At 44.9% G+C, this 25,405-nt stretch overlaps 1 protein-coding gene across 3 annotated transcripts in view; it reads right to left on the bottom strand.

The window, feature by feature from the left end:
• abcb8 (ATP-binding cassette, sub-family B (MDR/TAP), member 8) overlaps positions 1 to 25,405 on the bottom strand; it is a 143,318-nt gene that overhangs the window by 109,191 nt on the left and 8,722 nt on the right. For all 3 annotated transcript variants that reach the window (XM_068031058.1, XM_068031059.1, XM_068031060.1), the window contains exons 2-4: positions 18,342 to 18,684; positions 8,369 to 8,524; positions 1,700 to 1,794 (exon numbers count right to left, since the gene is read on the bottom strand). In XM_068031058.1, coding sequence (XP_067887159.1) covers positions 1,700 to 1,794; positions 8,369 to 8,524; positions 18,342 to 18,684 — 594 coding nt within the window. The remainder of the gene's footprint in view (positions 1 to 1,699; positions 1,795 to 8,368; positions 8,525 to 18,341; positions 18,685 to 25,405) is intronic.

The raw sequence follows: 25,405 nt of genomic DNA, 5'->3' as shown, positions 1-25,405 counted from the left end.
CCTTCCTCTAGTATTCTATGCCATTAATAAAACCTAGGATACTGTATTGTTTATTAACCGCACTCTCAACCTGTCCTGCCACCTTCAATGACTTACGCACATATACCCCAAGTCCCTCTGCACTTGTCCACCCATTTTATTCTGTATGTTCACAGAATCACAGAATTGTTACAGTGCAGAAGGAGGCCATTCGGCCCATCGTGTCTGCACCGGCTTTCTGAATGAGCGATTCTCTGAATGCCATTCTTCCGCCTTCTCCCCATAACCCTGCACAATCTTCCTTTTCATATAACCGTCTAATTCCCTTTTGAATACTTTGATTGAACCTGCCTCCGCCACGTTCTCAGGCAGCGCATTCCAGACCTTAACCACTCTCTGCGTTATAATGTTTTTCCTCATGTCACTTTTGCTTCTTTTGCAAATCACTTTTAATCTGTGCCCTCTCATTCTCGATCCTTTCACAAGTGGGAACAGTTTCTCTCTATCTACTATGTCCAGACCCCTCATGATTTTGAATACCTCGATCAAATCACCTCTCAGCCTTCTCTTCTCCAAGGAAAACCATCCTCACTTCTCCAATCTATCTTCAACTGAAATTCCTCATCCCTGAAACCATTCACGTGAATCTTTTCTGTACTCTCTCCAATGCCCTCATGTCTTTTCTAAAGTGCAATGCCCAGAACTGAATGCCAAATTCCAGCTGAGGCCGAACTAGTGTCTTATACAAGTTCAACATAACTTCCTTCCTCTTGTACTCTATGTCCCGATTAATAAAGCCTGGGATACTGTATGCTTTATCAACCGCTCTCTCAATCTGTCCTGCCACCTTCAATGACCTTTGTACCTAAACTCCCAGGTCCCTCTGCTCCTGCACCCCCTTTAGAGTAGTACCCTTTATCTTATATCATCTCTCCATGTTTTGCCAAGATGAATCACCTCGCATTTCTCTGCATTGAACTTCATCTGCCACTTGTTCACCCATTCCACCAACTTGTCTATGTCCTTTTGAAGTTCTACACTACCCTCCTCACAGTTCACAAATGTTTCAGGTTTCATGTCATCTGCAAACATTGAAATTGTGCCCTGTTACACCAAGGTCTAGGTCATTAATATATATCAGGAAAAGCAAGGGTCCCAACACTGACCCCTGGGGAACTCCACTACAAACCTTCCTCCAGCCCAAAGAACATCCATTAACACTATTCTCTGTTTCCTGTCACTCAGCCAATTCCACATCCATGTTACTACTGTCCCTTTTATTCCATGAGCTATAGTTTACAGCATTAGAGAGAGACACACCTGCAGCATAGAAGAATAGTGCATTGTGTGCAGCATGATATATTCCTCTTGTTATAAATCAGCAAATCCTCGAACTTAACATCAGCAAATCTAAATAAAAAGCTATGGATTACCAGTGTGAAAAGCACTGGGCTTAGCTCAGATGGTGGGAAGACCAAAAATTAACAAAAGTACTCACGGATTTAAATCTTTACCAAATCTCAGCTATTTATTTCATATCGTGAAATTCTGTAACATTTCTACGGCCCATGTCTCTTTGTTTGAGCTTAGGTCTAGGCTCGCAGGCATCACCACTGGCAGCTGACCATCTGACTGGATTCATAGACAGCATGTTACGATTTTATCTTAATATCAATAAACAGTACTGGGAAACTAGTTAGCACCTCAGCTAAGTTCAAACCTGAGCAGAGTTGCGAACAACTCCTTCCTTATGCTGGCAGCAACTCGTTCCCCGACTCTGGACAGGAGAGTGATGTAACAGCAGGTCAGGAGTGCCTAATAAGGAGAGGGTAGAAGTCATGTTAAAGTTTGATCCAGAGCAGAAGCTGGCAAACACTTATTGTATTAATGAATTTCATATTCAATGAAGGCAGAAATGTTTGGGCTGTGGAGCAACATTATTTGCATTTTGAACTTCCAGTTTCAGTGGCTCAGACTCCCAGATTCACCAAGCTCCCTCACTGCCCCATCAACACACCCAGGGCAGGTACAGCACGGGGTGAGACAAAAAAACGGGTTAGATACAGAGTAAAGCTCCCTCTACACAGTCCCATCAAACATTTCCACAGCAGGTACAGCACAGGTTAGATACAGAGTAAAGCTCCCTCGACATTGTGCCAGAAAGATGAGGGTGGTGCAGTTAATGTGGCCCACATGGATTTTAGCAAGGCTTTTGACAAGGTCCCACATGGCAGACTGGTTTAAAAATAAATAAATCCCATGGGATCCAGGGAAATGCAACAAGGTGGATACAAAATTGGCTCAGTAGCAGGAAACAAAGGGTAATTGTTGACGGGTGTTTTAGTAACTGGAGGGCTGTTTCCAGTGGCATTCTGCAGGGCTCAGTACTGGGTCCCGTGCTTTTTGTGGTGTATATTAACGATTTGGACTTAGATGTGGGAGGCATGATCAAGAAGTTTGTAGACAACACACAAGATTGGCCATGTGGTAGATAGCGAGGTAGATAGCTGCATGCTGCAGGAAGATATTGATGGTCTCGTCAGATGACAAATGGAATTCAACCCGGAGCAGTGTGAGGTGATACATTTGTCCCCAGATCCCTGAAGGTAGCAGGACAGGTCGATAAGGTGGTTAAGAAGGCATATGGAATCCTTTCCTTTATTAGCTGAGGTATAGAATATAAGAGCAGGGAGGTTATGCTGGAACTGTATAACTCATTGGTTAGGCCACAACTTGAGTACTGTGTGCAGTTCTAGTCACCTCATTACAGAAAGGATGTAATTGCACTAGAGAGACTTACTGGAGACCGGAGCGGCGGCAGGCGGACCTGGGAGGAGGCTGATCCACAGTGGGACCTGAAAAGGAAAGAACGGGTCTCGAGGCCCTTACTTACCTGGAGACAGGAGCGGCAGCAGGCTCTGTCTCGCTCTGTCTGTGTCTCCGCTTGCTGCGATTCAAAAGAGGAAAAAAAAACTTACAGTGACATCATGGAAAATCTGCAAGGTGATTGGTTGGGTAAGTAACAGCTGTTAGTGCATTTAAATAGCTTAAAAAAAAGGGGAAAGTTTTTTTTTGAAAAAAACCCTCAAAACCTATCATATAAGTGATAAGGTGAGTACTATTAAAGGGAGTTTTTTTAAATCTGAGTAATTTATTAAGGACTTTAGATTGTAGTGGGTAGTGTTTGGAGTAGAACAAGGCCCCTACTGTAATTAGTATTTCATAGGGATTAACTAAGTAATCTAAAGGTAAGTCATGGAAGGAGAGCTCGCACCCGTGATATGCTCCTCCTGCGCTATGTGGGAAATCAGAGACGCTTCCAGTGTCCCTGACGACCATGTGTGCAGGAGGTGATTCCGTCTGCAGCTACTGACTACCTGCATTACAGAGCTGGAGCTGCGGGTGGATTCACTGTGGAGCATCCACGATGCTGAGGACATCGTGGATAGCATGTTTAGTGAGGTGGTCACACCGCAGGTAATGGCTGCACAGGCAGAAAAGGGATGGGTGACCACCAGACAGAGTAGTAGGTGCAGGCAGGTAGTGCAGGAGTCCCCTGTGGCCATCCCCCTCTCAAACAGATATATCACTTTGAATACTGCTGGGGGGATGACATTCCAGGGCAAAACACCAACAACCAAGTTCGTGGCACCACGGATGGCACTGCTGCATAGCAGTGGGGGGAGAAAAGACTGGGAGAACCATAGTGATAGGAGATTCAATTGTAAGGGGAACAGACAGGCGTTTTTTGTGGCCGCAAACAAAACTCCAGGATGGTATGTTGATAGGGCCATTGTGCGAAATAATGCCAAGATGACTAAGAATGTTAAAAGACAAGCCTGAAGGCATTGTGTCTCGAGGTGCGGAGTATTCGCAATAAGGTATGCGAATTAACCGTGCACATAAATGTAAATAGATACGATATAGTTGTGATTACGGAGACATGGCTGCAGGGTGACCAAGGATGGGAACTGAACATCCAGGGGTATTCAATATTTAGGAAGGACAGGCAAAAAAGGAAAGGAGGTAGAGTGGCATTGTTAGTAAAAGAGGAAATCAATACAATAGTGAGAAAGGATATTAGCTCAGAGAATCCTGATGTGGAATCTGTATGGGTAGAGCTAAGAAACACCAAGGGGCAGAAAACGTTGCTAGGGGTTGTATATATACCCCCAAACAGCAGCGGTGATGTAGAGGATAGCATTAAACAAGAAATTAGAGACACATGCAATAAGGGTGCAACTGTTATTATGGTGACCTTAATCTACATATAGATTGGACAAACCAAATTAGCAATAATACTGTAGAGGAGGAATTCCTGGAGTGCATACGTGATGGACCAATATGTTGAGGAACCAACGAGAGAACAGGCCATCCTAGATTGGGTATTGTGTAATGAGAAAGGATTAGTTAACAATCTTGTTGTGCGGGGTCCCTTGGGGAAGAGCGACCATATCATGATAGAATTCTTCATTAAGATGGAGAGTGAAAGAGTTGATTCCAAAACTAGGGTCCTGAATCTAAATAAAGGAAACTATGAAGGTATGAGGCGCGAGTTAGCTATGATAGATTGAGGAACGTTACTTAAAGGGTTGACAGTGGATAGGCAATGGCTAGCATTTAAAGAGCACATGGATGAATTACAACAATTGTTCATTCCTGTCTGGCGCAAAAATAAAACAGGACGGGTGGCTCAACCGTGGCTTAACAAAAGAAATTAGGGATAGTATTAGATCCAAGGAGGAGAAATATAAAATGGCCAGAACAAGTAGCAAACCTGAGGAAGCAGGTTAGAATTCAGCAAAGGAGGACAAAGGGATTGATTAAGAAGGGGAAAATGGAGTATGAGAGTAAGTTTGCAGAGAAATGTGGGTCCCTTACAGTTAGAAATGGGGGAATTTATAATGGGGAACAAAGAAATGGCAGACCAATTAAATACAGACTTTGGTTCTGTCTTCACAAAGGAGGACACAAATTACCTCCCAGAAATGTTGGGGATCATACGATCTAGTGAGAAGGAGGAACTGTATGAAATCAGTATTACTAGGGAAATGTTAGGGAAATTAATAGGATTGAAGGTCGATAAATCCCCAGAGCCTGATAATCTACATCCCAGAGTATTTAAGGACATGGCCCTTGAAATAGTAGATGCATTGCTGGTCATTTTTCAAAGTTCTATAGACTCTGGAACAGTTCCAACGGATTGGAGGGTAGCTAATGTAACCCCACTATTTAAAAAAGGCGGTCGAGAGAAAACAGGGAATTATAGACCGGTTAGCCTGACATCAGTCGTGGGGAAAATGCTCGAGTCCATTATAAAAGATGTAATAGCAGAGCACTTGGAAAACAATGACATGATCGGACAAAGTCAACATGGATTTACGAAAGGGAAATCATGCTTGACAAATCTACTAACATTTTTTGAGGATGTAACTAGTAGAACAGATAAGGGAGAACAGTGGATGTTGTGTATTTGGACTTTCAGAAGGCTTTCAATAAGGTCCCACATAAGAGATTAGCGTGCAAAATTAAAGCACATGGGATTGGGGGTAAGGTACTGACATGGATAGAGAACTGGTTGGCAGGCAGGAAACAAAGAGTAGGAATAAATGGGTCTTTTTCCAAGTGGCAGGCTGTGACTAGTGGGGTACCCCAGGGATCGGTGCTAGGACCCAAGCTATTCACAATATATATTAATGATATAGATGAGGGAATTAAGTGTAATATATCCAAGTTTGCAGATGACACAAAGCTGGGTGGGAGTGTGAGCTGTGAGGAGGATGCAGAGAAGCTCCAGTGTGATTTGGATAGGTTGAATGAGTGGGCAAATCCATGGCAGATGCAGTAAAATGTGGATAAATGCAGTTGAGGCCAAGTCATTAAATATATTCAAGAAAGAGTTAGATATAGGTCTTGAGGCTAAAGGGGAGAAAGCAGGAACAGGGTACTGAGTTTGGACGATCAGCCATGATCGTATTGAATGGCGGTGCAGGCTCGAAGGGCCAAATGGCCTACTCCTGCTCCTATTTTTCTGTGTTTCTATGGTACAGAGGGGATTTATGAGGATGTTGCTGGGACTGGAAAAATGCAGCTTGAGGATAGATTGGATAGGCTGCGATTGTTCTCCTTGGAACAGAGAAGGCTGAGGCGGAGATCTAATTGAAATGTACAACATTTTGAGGGAGCTGGAGGTGAAGGGTCTATTCACCTTAGCAGAGAGGTCAATGACTCGGGGACACAGATTTCAAGTGATTGGTAGAAAGATTAGAGGGGAGATGAGGAAAAGTTTTTTCACCCAGAGTGTGGTGGGGGTCCAGATTCTTTATTTAGATTCAGGACCCTAGTTTCAGATTCAACTACTTCACTCTCCATCTTAATGAAGAATTCTATCATGTTGTGGTCGCTCTTCTCCAAGGGAGCCCACACAACAAGATTGTTAATTAATCCTTTCTCATTGCACAATGCTCAGTCTAGGATAGCCTGTTCTCCAGTTGGTTCCTCAATGTATTGGTCATTAAAACCATCACATACACACTCCAGGAAATCCTCCTCTACAGTATTATTGCTAATTTGATTTGACCAATCTATATGTAGATTAACATCACCCATGATTCCAATTGTACCCTTATTGCATGCCTCTCTAATTTCCTGTTTGATGCCATTCCTCATATCTCCATTACTGTTTGGGGGCCAAAAGACAACCCCCCACCAACGTTTTCTGCCCCTTGGTCTTTCTTAGCTCCGCCCATACAGATTCCACATCATGATTTTCCGAGCCAATATCCTTCCTCACTATTGCATTGATTTCCTCCTTTACGAACATCGCTACCCCTCCTCCTTTCCCTTTTTGCCCGTCCTTCCTAAATATTGAATACCCCTGGATGTTCAGTTTCCATCCTTGGTCACCCTGCAGCCACTATATCATAACCGTTTATATCTATTTGCGCTGTTAATTTCACCTACCTTATTGCGACTGCTCCGTGCATTAAGACACAATGCCTTTAGACTTGTCTTTTTAACATTGTTAGTCACCTTAGCTTTATTTTGCACCATGACCCCATTTGTTTCTCGCCCTTGTTTTCTCTGCCTTCCACTTTTGTTTCTTACCTTTCTGTCTTCCTTTTCTATCCTTGTTTCCCCCTCCTCTGTCTCCCTGTCAGATTCCCATCCCCCTGCCATTCTAGTTTAAACCCTCCCCGACAGCACTAGCAAACACCCCCCCGAGGAAATTGGTCCCAGTCCTGACCAGATGCAACCCGTACAGCTTGTACTGGTCCCACCTTCCCCAGATCTGGGCCCAATGTCCCAAGAATTTGTATCCCTCCCCCTACACCATTTCTCCAGCCATGTATTTATCTGATATATCCTGCTATTTCTGCTCTCGCTAGCACGTGGCACTGGTAGTAATCCTGAGATTACTACCTGTGAGGTCCTACTTTTTAATTTACGCCCTAACTCCCTATATTCAGCTTGTAGGACTTCATCCCTTTTTTTTCCCCTATGTCATTGGTTCCAATATGTACCACGACAACTGGCTGCTCGCCCTCCCCACTCAGAACTCTGGAGTCTGGAACTCACTGCCTGAAAGGATAGTTGAGGCAGAAACCCTCAATTTATTCAAAATAAGTCTGGATATGCACCTCAAGTGCCGTAATCTGCAGGGCTATGGACCAAATGCTGGAAGGTGGGATTAGACTGGGTGGAACATCTTTCAGCTGACACAGACACAATGGGCCAAGCGGCCCCTTTCTGTGCCATAACCTATGATTCTACATTGTCCCATCAAACACTCCCAAAGAAGGTACAGCACGGGTTAGATATAGGGTAAAGCTCCCTCTAGGGGTAGACGGTGGCGTAGTGGTAATGTCACTGACACTCGTAATCCAGAGGCCCAGGCCAATGCCCTGAGGATCTGGGTTCAAATCCCACCACGGCAGCTGGTGGAGTTTAAATTCAATTAATTGACAAGTTCAATTAATTAATAAAAAAATCTGGAATTGAAAGCGAGTCTCAGTAATTGTGCCAGGAAACTATCATCGATTGACATAAAGACCCATCTGGTTCACTAAGCCCTTGAGGGAAAGAAATTTGCCATCCTTACCTGGTTTGGCCTACATGTGCCTCCAGACCCACAGTGATGTGGTTGACTGTTAACTGCCCTCTGAAATGGCCGAGAAAGCCACTCAGTTGTCAAGGGCAATTCAGGATGGGCAACAAATGCTGGCCTTGCCACGTCCCATCAAAGAGTAAAAAAAAATCACTGTCCCATCAAACACTCCCAGGGCAGGTACTGCAAACAGATTGATCTTTACTCTGTACCTGACCAAACAAATTCAGCAGAAATTGTAAATTAAATGCACAAACCTCATGGTGGCTTGCTGGATCTTACCTGCAGGGTGTAGCTCACCAGTAATTTTACACCGGGTACTTTCATAGCCCTGAAGTAGCAGGCAGGGTTTGTCTGCAGGCACTGGACGATAGCATTCATCAGGTTTCCCAGCAACAGCGGGATCTGCGTATTCAGTAGTGCTGCACCACAGGCAAACTGGAATAGAGCGAAAGTACAGGAGTGTCAGCAACAGATCCCAGATATAGAGGGACAGAGAGAAGGAATGGGTGGGTCACTTCTGAAAGTTATTATTGAATCTGCTTCCACCGCCCTTTCAAGCAGCGCGGTCCAGATCACAACAACATGCTGTAGAAAAACGTTCTCCTCATAGCCTCTCTGGTTCTTCTGTCAATTATCTTAAATCTATGTCCACTGGCTACTGACCCTCCTGCTGGGAAACAGTTTCTCCTTAACTACTCTATCAAAACCCTTCATGATTTTGAACACCTCGATCAAATTTCCTCTTAACCTTCTCTGCTCTAAGGAGAACAATCCCAGATTCTCCAGTCTCTCCACTTAACTGAAGTCCCTCATCTGATACCATTCTATGAAATCTCCTCTGCACCCTCTCCAAGGCCTTGACATCCTCCCTAAAGTCTGGTTCCCAGAATTGGACACAATACTCCAGTTCGGGCTTAACCAGTGTTTTCTAAAGATTTCGCATAATTTCCTTGCTTTTGTACTCTATGTCTCTGTTTATGAAGTCAAGGATCCTGTATACCTTTTTAAACAAGCTTCTCAACTTGTCCTCCCACCTTCAAAGATTTGTGTACGTATACCCCCAGGTCTCCCTGTTCCTGCACCGGCTTTAAAATTGTACCATTTAGTTCATATTGGCTCTTCTCATTCTTCCCATCAAAATGAATTACTTCACACTTCTTTGCATTCAATTTCACCTGCCATGTGTCTGTCCATTTCACCAGCCCGCCTATATCTCCTGAAGCCTGCTATTATGCTCCTCATTGTTTACAACATTTCTGGGTCATCCGGAAACTTTGAAGTTATGCCCTGTATACCTAGGTAGAGGCATTAATATGTATCAAAAAAAAAAAGCAGTAGCCTCAACACCAATCCCTGGGTCAAGAGAGGATTCATAGAAAGTTTAAGGCACAGAAAGAGGCCACTTGGCCCATTGTGTCTGTACCGACTGAAAAATGATCCACCTATTCTAATCCCATCTTCCAGCATTTGGTCCGTACCCCTGAAGATTACGGCACTTGAGATGCATATCCAGACACCTTTTGAATGAGTTGAGGGTTTCTGCCTCAACCACCCATTCAGGCAGTGAGTTCCAGGCCATCACCACCCTTTGGGTGAAAAGGTTTTTCCTCATCTCCCCTCTAATCTTTCAACCAATCACTTTAAATCTATGCTCCCTCGTCACTGACCTCTCTGCTAAGGTGAATAGACCCTTCACCTCCACTCTATCCAGGACACTCAAAATTTTGTACATTTCAATCAGATCTCCCCTCAGCCTTCTCTGTTCCAAGGAGAACAACCCCAGCCTATCCAATCATTCCTCATAGCTGCATTTTTCCAGTCCTGGCAACATCCTCGTAAATCTCCTATGTACCCTCTCTAGTGCAATTACATCCTTTCTGTAATGAGGTGACCAGAACTGCACACAGTACTCAAGTTGTGGCCTAACCAATGAGTTATACAGTTCTAGCATAACCTCCCTGCTCTTGTATTCTATACCTCGGCTAATAAAGGAAAGAATTCCATATGCCTTCTTAACCACCTTATCGACCTGTCCTGCTACCTTCAGGGATCTGTGGACATTCACTCCAAGGTCCCTCACTTCCTCTACACTTCTCAGTATTTTCCCATTAATCGTGTATTCCTTTGCCTTGTTTGACCTCCCCAGATGCATCACCTCATACTTCTCCAAGTTAAATTCCATTTGCCACATTTCTGACCATGTGACCAGCCCATCAATATCTTCCTGCAGCCTACAGCTATCCTCCTCGTTATCTACCACACGGCCAATCTTTGTGTCGTCTACAAACTTCTTGATCGTGCCCCCTACATTTACATCCAAATTGTTAATATACACCACAAAAAGCAGGGGACCCAGTACTGAGCCCTGCGGAATGCCACTGGAATCAGCCCTCCAGTCGCTAAAACACCCGTCAACAATTACCCTTTGTTTCCTGCCACTGAGCCAATTTTGTATCCACCTTGCTGCATTTCCCTGGATCCCATGGGATTTTATTTTTTTAACCAGTCTGCCATGTGGGACTTTGTCAAAAGCCTTGCTAAAATCCATGTAGACCACATCAACTGCACTACACTCATCTATATTCCTTGTTACTTCTTCAAAAAATTTGATCAAGTTGGTCAAACAAGATCTTCCCTTAACAATTCCATGCTGACTATCCTTGATTAACCTGTGCCTTTCTATGTGACAGTTTATCCTGTCTCTCAGAATAGATTCCAATAATTTGCCCACCACGGAGGTTAGACTGACTGGCCTGTAATTATTCAGTCTATCCTTTGCTCCCTTTTTAAGCAGAGGTACAATATTAGCAATTCTCCGATCCTCCGGCACCACACCTGTATCCAGTGAGGACTGGAAAATGATGGTCAGACCTTCTGCTATTTCCTCTCTTGCTTCTAGAAACAGCCTGGGTCCATTTCAGCTGGCCCTGGTGATTTATCAACTTTCAAGGATGCTAATCCCATTCATATTTCCTCGCTCCCTATGTTTATCACATCCAATACTTCATACTCTTCCTCCTTAACTACAATATCTGCATCGTCCCCCTCTTTTGTGAAAACAGACACAAAGTATTCATTAAGAATAATACCAACATCTTCCGCCCCTACAACTAGGTTACCTTTTTGGTCTTTTATGGGCCCTACTCTTCCCTCAGTTATCCTCTTACTCTTAATGTATTGATAAAACATCTTTGGGTTCACCCTAATTTTGCTTGCCATTATTCTTTCATGCCCTCTCTTAGCTTTCCTAATTTCCTTTTTGATTTCACCCCTCCTCTCTCCATACTCTCGGCTTTCTGTATTATTGAGCTCTCGGTGTCAGACATAGGCTTTCCTTTTCTGTCTCATCTTATCCTGTAGGTTCCTTGACATCCATGGGGCTCTAGATTTGGCCATCTCACCCTTTTCCTTTGTGGGAAGATTTATTTATTTAGAGATACAGCACTGAAACAGGCCCTTCGGCCCACCGAGTCTGTGCCAACCAACAACCACCCATTTATACTAACCCTACAGTAATCCCATATTCCCTACCACCTACCTACACTAGGGGCAATTTACAATGGCCAATTTACCTATCACCTGCAAGTCTTTGGCTGTGGGAGGAAACCGGAGCACCCGGCGAAAACCCACGCGGTCAGGGAGAACTTGCAAACTGCGCACAGGCAGTACCCAGAACTGAACCCGGGTCGCTGGAGCTGTGAGGCTGTGGTGCTAACCACTGCGCCACTGTAAACATGTTTACTCTAAACCCCTTGAATCTCCCCTTTGAATGCCTCCCACTGTTCTGACACTGATTTACCTTCAAGTAGCTGTTTCCAGTCCACTTTCACTAAATCACTCCTCAGTTTAGTAAAATTGGCCATGCCCTAATTGAGAACTCTAACTCCTGTTCTATCTCTGCCCTTTACCATAATTATTTTAAAACTGACTGAATTATGATCACTACCACCAAAATGCTCTCCCACTGCTACTCCTTCCACCTGCCCATCTTCATTTCCGAAAACTAAGTCTAAAACTGCACCCTCTCTTGTTGGACTTGCTACATACTGGCCAAAAAAGGTTCTCCTGAATGCACCTAAAGAATTCTGCTCCCTCAATTCCTTTCACACTAAAACAATCCCAGTTAATATTGGGGTAGTTAAAGTCCCCTACTATTATTACTATTCAGAATATTGGACAGAGAGAAGGAACAGGAGAGTTTTAAACCTTAGATCTCTATTTGTTCATCACAGTCTCACTGTTCCAGTTGATGTTTAATCCTCATTATTAACTTATTTATTCTCTAACAGGTGATATGATGCTGTGCTCAGTCCCACAGTTTACCTATGGTTATAAAAGCAGACCTAAAGTGTAGTGCTCAAAGATCCTTGATCTCCAAGTACCCTTCACCCCATTTAATTTTCTTCCTATGTCTATTTCAAATTAAGGCTGATTAACATTCTCATAAGGAAGGAAATCATGCTCAATGCTTTTATATTTGTTAGTTCTGCAATTTTAGTCATCAGAGACTGAACTCTGTGCATTGGCTCCCTCAGTTAACATTGCTGAAACTGTCTTTATTATCCCATCAGCTGATTTATAGACTCAGACTTTCGTGGACCCATGTTTCTATTGCTGGGTTATATTAGTAGATTTTACAATGTAAACACAGGAAGCCAAGGTACAGATTTCACTTTCCTTTCATGAGAACTGCAAAATCACCAATAATTTAGTTGTGAATGGAGATCTGGATAGCACCGAGACTCAGAACAAACTAGAACTCCAGATATTTTTTAATTATTCGTTCATGGGATGTGGACATCACTGGCAAGGCCAGCATTCATTGTCCCTCCCTAATTGCTCTTGAGAAGGTGGTGGTGAGCTGCCTTCTTGAACCGCTGCTGTCCATGTGGGGTAGGTACACCCACAGTGCTGTTATGAAGAGAGTTCCAAGATTTTGACCCAGCGACAGTGAAGGAACGGTGATATAGTTCCAAGTCAGGATGGTGTGTGGCTTGGAGGCGAACTTACAGGTGGTGGTGTTCCCATGTATCTGCTGCCCTTATCCTTCTAGGTGGTAGAGATCGTGGGTTTGGAAGCGAGATACTACAGGCACAGTGTACGCATGTCCCCACAAAGATAAAGGGCGGTACTGCCAAATATAGAGCCCCCTGGTTATCTAGAATCTTACAGGGTAAGTTAAAGCAGAAAAAAAAAAGCTTATGACGATCACAAAAATCTTAATACTTTAGAAAGCCGAGAAGAGTATAGAAAATACAGGGGTGAAGTAAAAAAGGCCAATGTTGTTCCTTTGTTTAGGAAGGGTAGCAAGGATAATCCAGGAAATTGCAGGCCGGTGAGCCTTACATCAGTGGTAGGGAAAGTATTGGAGAGGATTCTTCGGGACAGGATTTACTCCCATTTGGAAACAAGTGGACTTATTAGCGAGAGGCAGCAAGATTTTGTGAAGGGGAGGTCGTGTCTCACTAACTTGATCGAGTTTAAGGAAGTGACGAAGATGATTGATGAAGGAAGGGCAGTGGATGTTATCTATATGGACTTCAGTAAAGCCTTTGACAAGGTCCCTCATGGCAGACTGGTACAAAAGGTGAAGACACATGGGATCAGAGGTGAGCTGGCAAGATGGCTACAGAACTGGCTCAGTCATAGAAGACAGAGGGTAGCAGTGGGAGGGTGCTTTTCTGAATGGAGGAATGTGACTAGTGGTGTTCCACAGGGATCAGTGCTGGGACCTTTGCTGTTTGTAGTATATATAAATGATTTGGAGGAAAATGTAGCCGGTCTGATTAGTAAAAAAAAATGACACAAAGGTTGGTGGAGTTGCGGATAGTGATGAGGATTGTCACAGGATACAGGTCGGTTGGAGACTTGGGCGGAGAAATGGCAGATGGAGTTTAATCCGGACAAATGTGAGGTAATGCATTTTGGAAGATCTCATACAGGTGGGAAGTACACAGTAAATGGCAGAACCCTTAGGAGTATTGACAGGCAGAGAGATCTGGGCGTACAGGTCCACAGGTCACTGAAAGTGGCAACGCAGGTGGATAAGGTAGTCAAGAAGGCCTTCATCGGTCGGGGCATCGAGTATAAAAATTGGCAAGTCATGCTGCAGCTGTACAGAACCTTAGTTGGGCCACACTTGGAAGATTGCGTGCAATTCTGGTTGCCACACTACCAGAAGGACGTGGAGGCTTTGGAGAGGGTACAGAAGAGGTTTACCAGGATGTTGCCTGGTCTGGAGGGCATTAGCTATGAGGAGAGGTTGGATAAACTCGGATTGTTTTCACTGGAACGACGGAGGTGGAGGGGCGACATGATAGAGGTTTATAAAGTTATGAGTGACATGGACAGAGTGGATAGTCAGAAGCTTTTTCCCAGGGTGCAAGAGTCAGTTACTAGGAGACATAGGTTTAAGGAGCGATGGGCAAAGTTTAGAGGAGATATGCAAGGCCTGTTCCTGTGCTGTTCTTTGTTCTTTGTACATAGTTCCCTGAAAGTGGCAACACAGGTAGACAGGGTGGTGAGAAGGCGTATGGCATGCTTGCCTTCATCGGCCGAGGCACTGAGTACAAGAGTTGGGACGTCATGTTACAGTTGTACATAACATTGGTTAGGCCGCATTTGAAGTACCGTGTGCAGTTCTGGTCACCGCACTACAGGAAGGATGTGATTAAGCTAGAGAGGGTGCAGAAAACATTCACAAGGATGTTGCCTGATTTGGAGGGCTTGAGTTATAGAGAGATTGGATGGGCTGGGTCTGTTTTCCCTGGAGCGAAGGAGGCTGAGAGGGGACGTGATAGAGGTGTATAAAATGATGAGAGGCATAGATAGGGTAGATAGCCAGAGTCTGTTTCCCATGGTAGGGGTGACTAAAACTAGAGGGCATAGATTTAAGGTGAGAGGGAGGAGATGTAGGGGGGATCAAAGGGGAAAATTTTTCACACAAAAAATAGTGTACATCCGGAATGAGCTGCCTGAGGAGGTGGTGGAGGCAGCAACAGTAGCAACATTTAAGAGGCATCTGGACAGGTACTTGAATGAGCAAGGCATAGAGGGATATGGAATCAATGCAGGCAGGTGGGATTAGTATAGATAGGCATTTTGGCGGCATGGACGCGGTGGGCCGAAGGGCCTGTTTCTGTGCTGTATGACTCTTTGACTTGTGCCTTGTAGATGATGGACAGGATGATGGAGATTTGGGTCATTTATATGAAAGTATCATCAATGGTGCTCCAAACCCATCAATACAAATCATCCTTGTAACAGGAAGCCATATCAGCAGATGGAAATAACACTGACAATGACCATACTTCAGCATTTAATCAGCTGGACACTAAAATAATTATCTTCCTTGTGTTTAGATGAATATTTTGGCAGGAAAATCATATTCAGCATTTTACCATTTTAAATTATATAAATGGAGTCAAATTAAATGAACTTGAGTATTGACGAAAACAGAGACACTTTGTCGAAGCTTTTCGTCTTGCACTCAGCAGGACAATTCACAAGAATACCAATGTAAGGGAAAGGAACAAATTGTCCCTTCCGCTGTTCGCAACGGGCAAGGTACAGATCATACCCACCAGACAGAAAGAACATGTACACATACTGCGCCTGTTTCAACTCAACAAAATGTTGCTGAAAATAGAGACATGTTGTCAAAGCTTTTCATCTTGCATGCATCAGGACAAATTGCAAGAATACCAATGTAAGGAAAAACAATAACTTTATACTGTATGAGAAGAGAGTGCTGAATGGTTGGCAAGTGAACTCTGATTGGTGGAGGCATTGCCATGGAGAATGCACCAGTTTAAGGTGACTAACAGTTAATTGCCAAGTTTTGTTTGAAATTTAACCCAGACAGCTTGACACTGATTGGTCAAGGCATTGCCCTGAGGAATGAACCAGCGAATGGCTGTCACTTATTTTGTTTAGCTGGAACAGGCGCAATGATTGTACATGTTCTTTCTGTCTGCAAAGGACAGGGCACTATGTATTAATATAAGTAGCTTCCAGTACGTGCAAATGCGCCACACTGTGAGCCCTACTGACGATCTTAAATTCATTGTCAGTATAATTCTTAGCATACTAAGAATTATTTAGCAAATGTTGTCCAACAAAATAAGTGATAGCTGGTTCATTCAGGGACCAGCACTCGGCTTCCCAGGGTCAGTACATTTTGATACCACTTGGGGCCCCTTTGCCACACTAGCACTGACCATGGTCAGCTTCTGGCCCGCCAAGTTAGAGGACAGAATGTGGTCTGGCAGAATTCCACTGCAACATGGCTGGGCAGTAATGCACACCCATCAGCTCGGTACTGCCTGCCACGTCCCTTCCCACTAGTTCGAACCAGCCATACCCGGAGGGAACAGGACTCGGCACTCCAGTGATACAAGCCTTCTGTGCTATAATGCCTCTGACTCTAACTGGGACTGTCGCATCAGGACGATGGATAACTGGAAATCATTAATCACAGACTTCCACCACCAGAGGGCAGCGCTGGTTTCTGCATTTTAAACTATCCAACCTCACTCTGGAACTGGCACTCGGCTCTCAGAGCAGCAATCAAATGGAAAATACTATTCAATTTAAAGTAATGTCTCCAGAAAATAAATACAATCTAAGGAGTCTCCTACCTGAAAGTAACTCACCTCCTGATTCCCCAAGGTCTGTCCACCATCTACAAGGCACAGGTCAGGAGTGTGATGGAATACTCTCCACTTGCCTGGATGGGTGCAGCTCCAACAACACTCAAGAAGCTCGACACCATCCAGGACAAAGCAGCCTGATTAATTGGCACCCCATCGACAAACATTCACTCCCTCCACCACCGACGTACAGTGGCAGCAGTGTGTACCATCTACAAGATGCACTGCAGTAATGCACCAAGGCTCCTTTGACAGCACCTTCCAAACCAGTGACCTCTACCAACTAGAAGGACAAGGGCAGCAAATATATGGGAACACCACCACCTGCAAGTTCCCCTCCAAGCCACACACCATCCTGACTTGGAACTATATCGCCGTTCCTTCACTGTCACTGGGTCAAAATCCTGGAATTCCCTCCCTAACAGCACTGCGGGTGTACCTACCCCACATGGACTGCAGCATCAAGGCGGGGGCTCACCACCACCTTCTCAAAGGCAATTCACGCTGGGCAATAAATGCTGTTCTGGCCAGTGATGTCCATATCCCATGAATGAATTTTTTTAAAAACTCACAATCTCTGAGCTGTGCTCGTCCAGGAGCAGAACCACAACACTGTTGTACCCAATTAAGGAACAAATTAATGCAATCTATTCTGGATAACTCAAAGTATATTTATGTGCTAAAAAATTTAAATAGCTTGTATTAAATGACTGAATTAAGAGTAGACCAGAAACAAAACAAGTAGAGGAATATCTGGAGTTCTGGGCAACAGTGGGATTAATATTGCATTGGGTCTGGCACAGTGGGCTGAATTCGGCTGTGCTGTAAATGTCTCTCTGATCTTCTTTTGAATCTGGCCTTTTCTCTAAATCGCTTTCTGCTCTTTGCTTTCTCAGCTTGTTCTCTTCCCAGAATGTACAAGCTGGGAAAGTTATAGCAAAGCCAACATCAGTGTACCATTAATCATTTATAGCTACAACCTCTAATATAAGAAGGAAAAGAGAAACAATGGTGTTTGGAAAATCATCATCTCCAAGCTCCCCCTTTAAGTCACACCTCATTCTGACTTGAGCATATATTGCCATTGCTTCATCGCCACTGGGTTATGATCCTGGAATTCCCTCCCGAAACAGCACTGTGGGAGCATCTTCACCGCATGGACTGCAGCAGTTTAAGAAGGCAGCTCACCACCTACTAAAAGATGGCTAGGGATGCATAATAAATGTTGGCCTTGCCCACATCCTGACAGCAAGATGAAAACGCCTGTTGGGTTTAGCCTAGGAACATCTAACATTTCCTCAGTTTACCTCTCCGAGCCCCATTATAGATTCTTTTTCCCTTCATTAATTTCTACCCCTGATTTTCTTCCCTTATGGGTGGTGATGACTCACCTTGGTGGCCATTTGTCCTGCCTTAGCTGGGACAGCTGGGCTGGGGATTAAACCTGGCATCTTCCCGGCCCCCGTGGCTCAGTATTACACAACGTGCAGTGTCAATAGCACTGAGGCCAGCTTTCAGAGGGGGTGGGGAACATGGGGAACTGGACCTCAAAACGCTCCAGATCACATTTGATCAGCGAATCCCAGAATACAGCTACTTACGATTACAGCCCAGATCAGAGCAGTGAGTTCAGGGCGAAGGAACTTCCAAAACACTTTCCAGTTGAATTCAGGTACAGGCTGCTTGGAGTTTTGAACTTTACAGCTGTGGTCCTCTTCGCAGTGAGCTCTGGTGTTGTGGAGCCTCAGTCCTAGAGTTATTAGCCCAGGCGTGGCCACCAACAGGAAGGCACTCTGAGTCCTCACTGGGTGCTTCCGCCAGCCACATGCTCGCTGTCTAATGCTGTTTCGAGACTGGTTCAACAGCTGAAAGAAGAAGCTATATTCTGAGATCTTCATACCTGGAGGGAATCTCCAACATTGCTGGCCCCAGCTCAGACAGCATCTGCAAAGAGATAGAATTCACAACTGAAACATCAAGAAGTTAATTCAAAGAAAAACAATGCAGGTTCAACAAAATTGCTAACCTTTTGAGTGATCACATCCCCACCTCCTCATCGTATCCCCTCCTTCAGCCCTGCCTCACTGTGTCCCCTCCCACAGCCCCACCTCCTCTTCATATCCCCTCAGCCCCACCTCCTCACTGTATCCCCTCAGCACCACCTCCTCACCGTATCCCCTCACACATCCCCACCTCCTCACCTTATCCCCTCAGCCCCACCTCCTCACCGTATCCCCTCACACATCCCCACCTCCTCACCATAACCCCTCACATAACCCCACCATATCCCCTCAACCCCACCTCCTCACCGTATCCCCTCACACATCCCCACCTCCTCACCTTATCCCCTCAACCCCACCTCCTCACCGTATCCCCTCACACATCCCCACCTCCTCACCTTATGCCCTCAGCCCCACCTCCTCACCGTATCCCCTCCCAGAGCCCCACCTCCTCACCGTATCCCCTCCAAAAGCCCCACCTCCTCACCGTATCCCCTCCAAAAGCCCCACCTCCCCACCACATCCCTTCCCATGGTCTCACCCCCTACCTTCACACCATGTCTCTACCTCCCATATAATCACCTCTTCAACATCATGATAAATCTTACATCAGTGTGAACTTGCTGTCAACATTTCCCACTTTATTTATTAATTTTCAGGGTGTGTGCCATTGGCAAAGCTGGCATTTTTTTATCCATCCCTACCTGCCCTTGAGAAGATGATGGTGGTCCTTCTTTAAACTTTGCACGACTAAGGTTTTAGTTGGTGTAATTTATCAGTAATTACTTACTTTGAAGACTACAAAGGCAGCTGACCTGGGAGGAATCGCAACCGGAGAGGTAGAGTATAAATCCAGCCTGAGGCTCAAGGCCCACACCTTACCTGGAAGACCGGAGAGGCAGGCTGCAGCTGTGACTGTAGCTGTGGCTGGAAGTCAGCACACGCTGGGTTTTAAAAGTGATAAAAACCTAAGTGACATTATGGGAAAACCGTAAGCTGATTGGGTGGTGAGTAACTGTTGTTAGAGTGCCTGTAACTAGCTGGAAAATCAGGAAAAAAAGGTGCTTTTTTTAACCCTCAACTAGCTACCTTATAAGTGGTAAGGTTAGCACTACTAAGGTTTTAGTTGGTCTAATTTATTAGTAATTACTAATTAGAAAGTGCTGTTTGGACAGAGTGTGAAGCTGAGAGTTTGGGTGTGAGGGAGTTCAGTGACAAGGGCAAAGAGTGCTCCTATGTCTCTTTCTTTTCTTTTCAGCCTCCACTATTTGGTTCTTACTTCGGTAGAGGGAAGGAGCTAATTGGCAAGTAATTGGTAAGTTATACTTATTACACTAGCAATAATTAGTTTGTAAAGCTAAGGTATGGTAGAGCAGCTCAGCCAGGTGGAATGTGCCTCCTGTGGTATGTGGGAAGTCATGAACACACCATGTGTCCTTGACAAACACACCTGCAGGTCGTGTCACCGGCTGCAGAAGCTTGAGCTCCGGGTTTCAGAACAGCAACTGGAGTCACTGTGGTGCATCCACGAGGCAGAGAAGTACATGGATAGCACATTTACTGAGGTGGTCAAACCACAGCTTAGGAATGTGCAGGCAGAGAGGGAATGGATGACTGAAAGGCAGTCTAAGAGAATCAGGCAGGTAGTGCAGGAATTTTCTGAATCGATCTCACTTGCTAACCAGTTGTCCATTTTGGATACTGGTGAGGGCGAGGGTTCCTCAGAGGAGTGCAGCAACAGCCAAGTCTGCGACACCACAGGTGGCTCAGCTGCACAGAAGGGGAGGAAGAAGAGTGGAAGAGCCGTAATGATAGGGCAGACAGGCCTTTCTGCGGCCACAGACGTGACTCCAGGATGGTATGTTGCTTCCCCGATGCCAGGGTCAAGGATGTCACAGAGCGGCTGCAGGACATTCTTCTGGGGGAGGGTGAACAGCCAGAAGTTGTGGTCCACATTGGTACCAATGACATAGGTAAGAAGAAGGAAGAGGTCCTGAAAGCAGAGTTTAAGGAATTAGGAAATCCCAGGATTACTCCCAGTGCCACGTGCTAGTGAGCATAGGAATAGGAGGATTAAGCAATTGAACAGGTGGCTGGAGAACTGGTGCAGGAGGGAGGGCATCAGATTTCTGAGGCATTGGGATCTGTTCTGGTGTGGTTGGTACCTGTACAAGATGGACGGGTTGCACCCTAGCAGGACCGGGACTAACATCATCACAGGGATATTTGCTAGTGCTGTTGGGGAGGGTTTAAACTAAATTGTCAGGGGTTTGGAAACCTAAGTGGAAGCTCAGATTGGAGGGAAACAAAACTGGTAACTGGAAGTAGAGAAGTAGTAGGCAAAATTGGAAGGCGGACGAGACGAAGGCAAACAGCAAAGATGATCGGAATGAGGAATAATGTCAAGACAAAGTTAAGGGAACACGATCTGAAAGCAGACAGCATTCGCAACAAGATAGATTATTTGAAGGCACAAATAGAGGTAAATGGGTAAGATTTAATTACCATTACGGAGACGTGGTTACAGGATGACCAGGACTGGGAACTGAATATTCAGGGATATTCGTCATTTAGGAGGGAATGACGGAGGGGAAAAGGAGGTCAGGTAGCGCTGTCAATAAGGGACGAGATCAGTACATTAGTGACAGAGGATCTTAGATCAAAGGAGCAAGATGTAGAATCAGTTTGGTTAGAGCTACGAAACAGCAAGGGACAGCAAACATTGGTGGGAGTACTGTAGTGATAATGTCGGGCATCGTATATATCAGGAAATTACAGCCGCAAATAACATGAGCAATATTGATCTCACCAAAGCCTTTGACCTCGTCAGCAGACGTGGTCTCTTCAGACCACTAGAAAAGATTGGATGTCCACCAAAGCTACTAAATATCATCACCTCATTCCATGACAATATGAAAGGCACAATTCAACATGGTGGCTCCTCATCAGAGCCCTTTCCTATCCTGAGTGGCGTGAAACAGGGCTGTGTTCTCGCACCCACATTTTTTGGGATTTTCTTCTCCTGTCCTCTGAAGAAGGAATTTTCCTCCACACAAGATCAGGGGGCAGGTTGTTCAACCTTGCCCGTCTAAGAGCGAAGTCCAAAGTACGGAAAGTCCTCATCAGGGAACTCCTCTTTGCTGACGATGCTGCTTTAACATCTCGCACTGAAGAGTGCCTGCAGAGTCTCATCGACAGGTTTGCGGCTGCCTGCAATGAATTTGGCCTAACCATCAGCCTCAAGAAAACGAACATCATGGAGCAGGACGTCAGAAATGCTCCATCCATCAATATTGGCGACAACGCTCTGGAAGTGGTTCAAGAGTTCACCTACCTAGGCTCAATTATCACCAGTAACCTGTCTCTAGATGCAGAAATCAACAAGCGCATGGGAAAGGCTTCCACTGCTATGTCCAGACTGGCCAAGCGAGTGTGGGAAAATGGCGCACTGACACGGAACACAAAAGTCCAAGTGTATCAGGCCTGTGTCCTCAGTACCTTGCTCTATGGCAGCGAGGCCTGGACAACGTATGTCAGCCAAGAGCGACGTCTCAATTCATTCCATCTTCGCTGCCTGCGGAAAATACTTGGCATCAGGTGGCAGGACCGTATCTCCAACACAGAAGTCCTCGAGGCGGCCAACATCCCCAGCTTATACACACTACTGAGTCAGCGGCACTTGAGATGGCTTGGCCATGTGAGCCGCACGGAAGATGGCAGGATCCCCAAAGACACATTGTACAGCGAGTTCGCCACTGGTATCAGACCCACCGGCCGTCCATGTCTCCGCTTTAAAGACGTCTGCAAACGCGACATGAAATCCTGTGACATTGATCACAAGTCGTGGGAGTCAGTTGCCAGCGTTCGCCAGAGCTGGCGGACAGCCATAAAGGCGGGGCTAAAGTGTGGCGAGTCGAAGAGACTTAACAGTTGGCAGGAAAAAAGACAGAGGCGCAAGGGGAGAGCCAACTGTGTAACAGCCCCGACAAACAAATTTTTCTGCAGCACCTGTGGAAGAGCCTGTCACTCTAGAATTGGCCTTTATAGTCACTCCAGGCGCTGCTTCACAAACCACTGACCACCTCCAGGCGCTTATCCATTGTCTCTCGAGACAAGGAGGCCAAAGAAGAAGAAACAGTAATAATGGGCAACTTCAATTTACATATGGATTGGGTAAAGCTAATTAACACTAATGCTGTGGAGGATGAATTCCTGGATTGTGTACAAGATGGGTTTCTGGAGCAGTATGTTGAAGAACTAACTAGGGATCAGGTTATTTTAGATTTAGTATTATGCAATGAGAAAGGGCTAATTAATAATCTTGCTGTAAAGAGGCCATTAGAAAACAGTGTCCACAATACGATGGAATTTTGCATTAAGTTTAAAAGAGATACAGGGGAGGCGATGGCGTAATGGTATTGTCACTGGACTAGTAACCCAGAGAGCCAGGGTACTGCTCTGGGAACTGGGGTCGAATCCCACCACAGCAGAAGATGGAATTTGAATTCAATTAATAAATCTGGAATTAAAAAGCTAGTCTAATGATGGCCATGAAACCATTGTCGATTGTTGTAAAAACCTATCTGGTTCACTAATGTCCTTTAGGGAAGGAAATCTGCTGTCCTTACCTGGTCTGGCCTACATGTGACTCCAGACCCACAGCAATATGGTTGACTCTTAAATGCCCTCTGAAATGGCCTAGCAAGCCACTCAGTTGTATCTAACTGCTATGAAGTCAATAAAGAATGAAACTGGACAGACCACCCGGCATCGACCTAGGCACCGGAAACGACAATGGCAAACTCACCTCCTGACTCCCCAAAGCCTTTCCGCCATCTACAAGGCACAAGTCAGGAGTGTGATGGAATACTCTCCACTTGCCTGGATGGGTGCGGCTACAACAACACTCAAGAAGCTCAGCACCATTCTGGACAAAGCAGCCCGCTTGATTGGAACCCCATCCAACACCTTCAACATTCACTCCCTCTACCACCGACGCACAGTGACAGCAGTGTGTACCATCTACAAGATGCACTGCAGCAACGCACCAAGGCTCCTTAGACAGCACCTTCCAAACCTGCGACCTCTAACACCTGGAAGGACAAGGGCAGCAAATGCATGGGAACACCACCACCTGCGAGTTCCCCTCCATGTCACACACCCAGCCTGACTTGGAACTATATCGCCATTCCTTCAATGTTGCAGGGTCAAAATCCTGCAACTCCCTTCCTAACAGCACTGTGAGTGTACCTACATCACATGGACTGCAGTATTTCAAGAAGATAGCTCACCACAACCTTCTCAAGGGCAATTAGGGATGAACAATAAATGATGGTCTAGCCAGCGACATCCACATCCCATGAATGATTTTTTTAAAATTCTGAAACTAGGGTCTTAAATCTGAACAAAGGAAACTATGCAGGTATGAGGGGCAAGTTGGCTATGGTGGATTGGGAAAATACATTAAAAGATTTGATGGCTAGTATTTAAAGAAGTATTACACGGTTTACAACAAATATACATTCCTCCAAGACAGAAAAGAAAAACAGGAAAGGTGAATCAACCGTGGCTAACAAAAGAAGTTAAGGATTGCATTAGGTCAAAGGAAGTGACTTATAAGGTCACCAGAAAAAGTGGTAAGCCCGAGGATTGGGAGCAATTTAGAGTCCAACAAAGGAGGACCAAGAAACTGATAAAGAAAGGGAAAAAGAGATTATGAATCTAAGCTAGCGAGAAACATAAAGGTGAACTGTAAAAGCTTCTTTAGGTATATGAAAAGGAAAAGATTAGCAAAGACGAATGTGGGTCCATTACAGGTGGAGACAGAAGACTTTGTGGTGAAGAATGAGGAAATGGCAGAGAGACTAAACAATTACTTTGTGTCTGTCTTCACGGAGGAAGACACAAAATCTCCCAGAAATACTGGGGAACCAAGGGACTTGTAAAAATGAGGAACTGAAGCTAGTTAGCATCAATAAAAAGGTAGTGCTCGAAAAATTAATTGGATTGAAAGTTGATGAGCTACATCCAAGGGTATTGAAGGAGGTGGCTACAGAGATAGTGGATACATTGGTGGTTATCTTTCAAAATTCTGTACATTCTGGAAGGGTTCTGCAGAGTGAAAAGTCGCAAATATAACCCCACTACTTAAGAAGGGAGCGAAAGAGAAAACGGAGAACGACAGACATGTTAGTTTGACGTCAGTAGTAGGGAAAATTATAGAATCTATTATATAAAGGATGAGATTACTGGACACTTGGAAAATAATGATATGATTGGGCAGAGTTAACATGGATTTATGAAAGGGAAATCATGTTTGACAAACCTGTTGGAGTTTTTTGAGGATGTTACTTGTAGCATAGATAAAGGAGAACCAGTGGATGTGGTGTATTTGGATTTTCAGAAGGCTTTTGATAAGGTCCTACACAGGAGGTTAGTAAACAAAATTAGAGCACATGAGATTGGGGGTAATATCCTGCAATGGATTGAGAAATGGCAAACAGACAGAAAGCAGAGAGTAGGAATAAATGGGTCATTCTCAGGATGACAGGCTGTTACTAGTGGGGTACCACAAGGATCAGTGCTTGGGCCACAGCTGTTCACAATCTATATAAATGATTTGTATATGGGGACCAAATGTAATATTTCCAAATTTGCTGATGACA

Source organism: Heterodontus francisci, chromosome 5 (genome assembly GCF_036365525.1).
Source record: "Heterodontus francisci isolate sHetFra1 chromosome 5, sHetFra1.hap1, whole genome shotgun sequence".
Taxonomy (NCBI): Eukaryota; Metazoa; Chordata; class Chondrichthyes; order Heterodontiformes; family Heterodontidae; genus Heterodontus; species Heterodontus francisci.
This window is presented reverse-complemented; position numbering and strand designations above follow the sequence as displayed.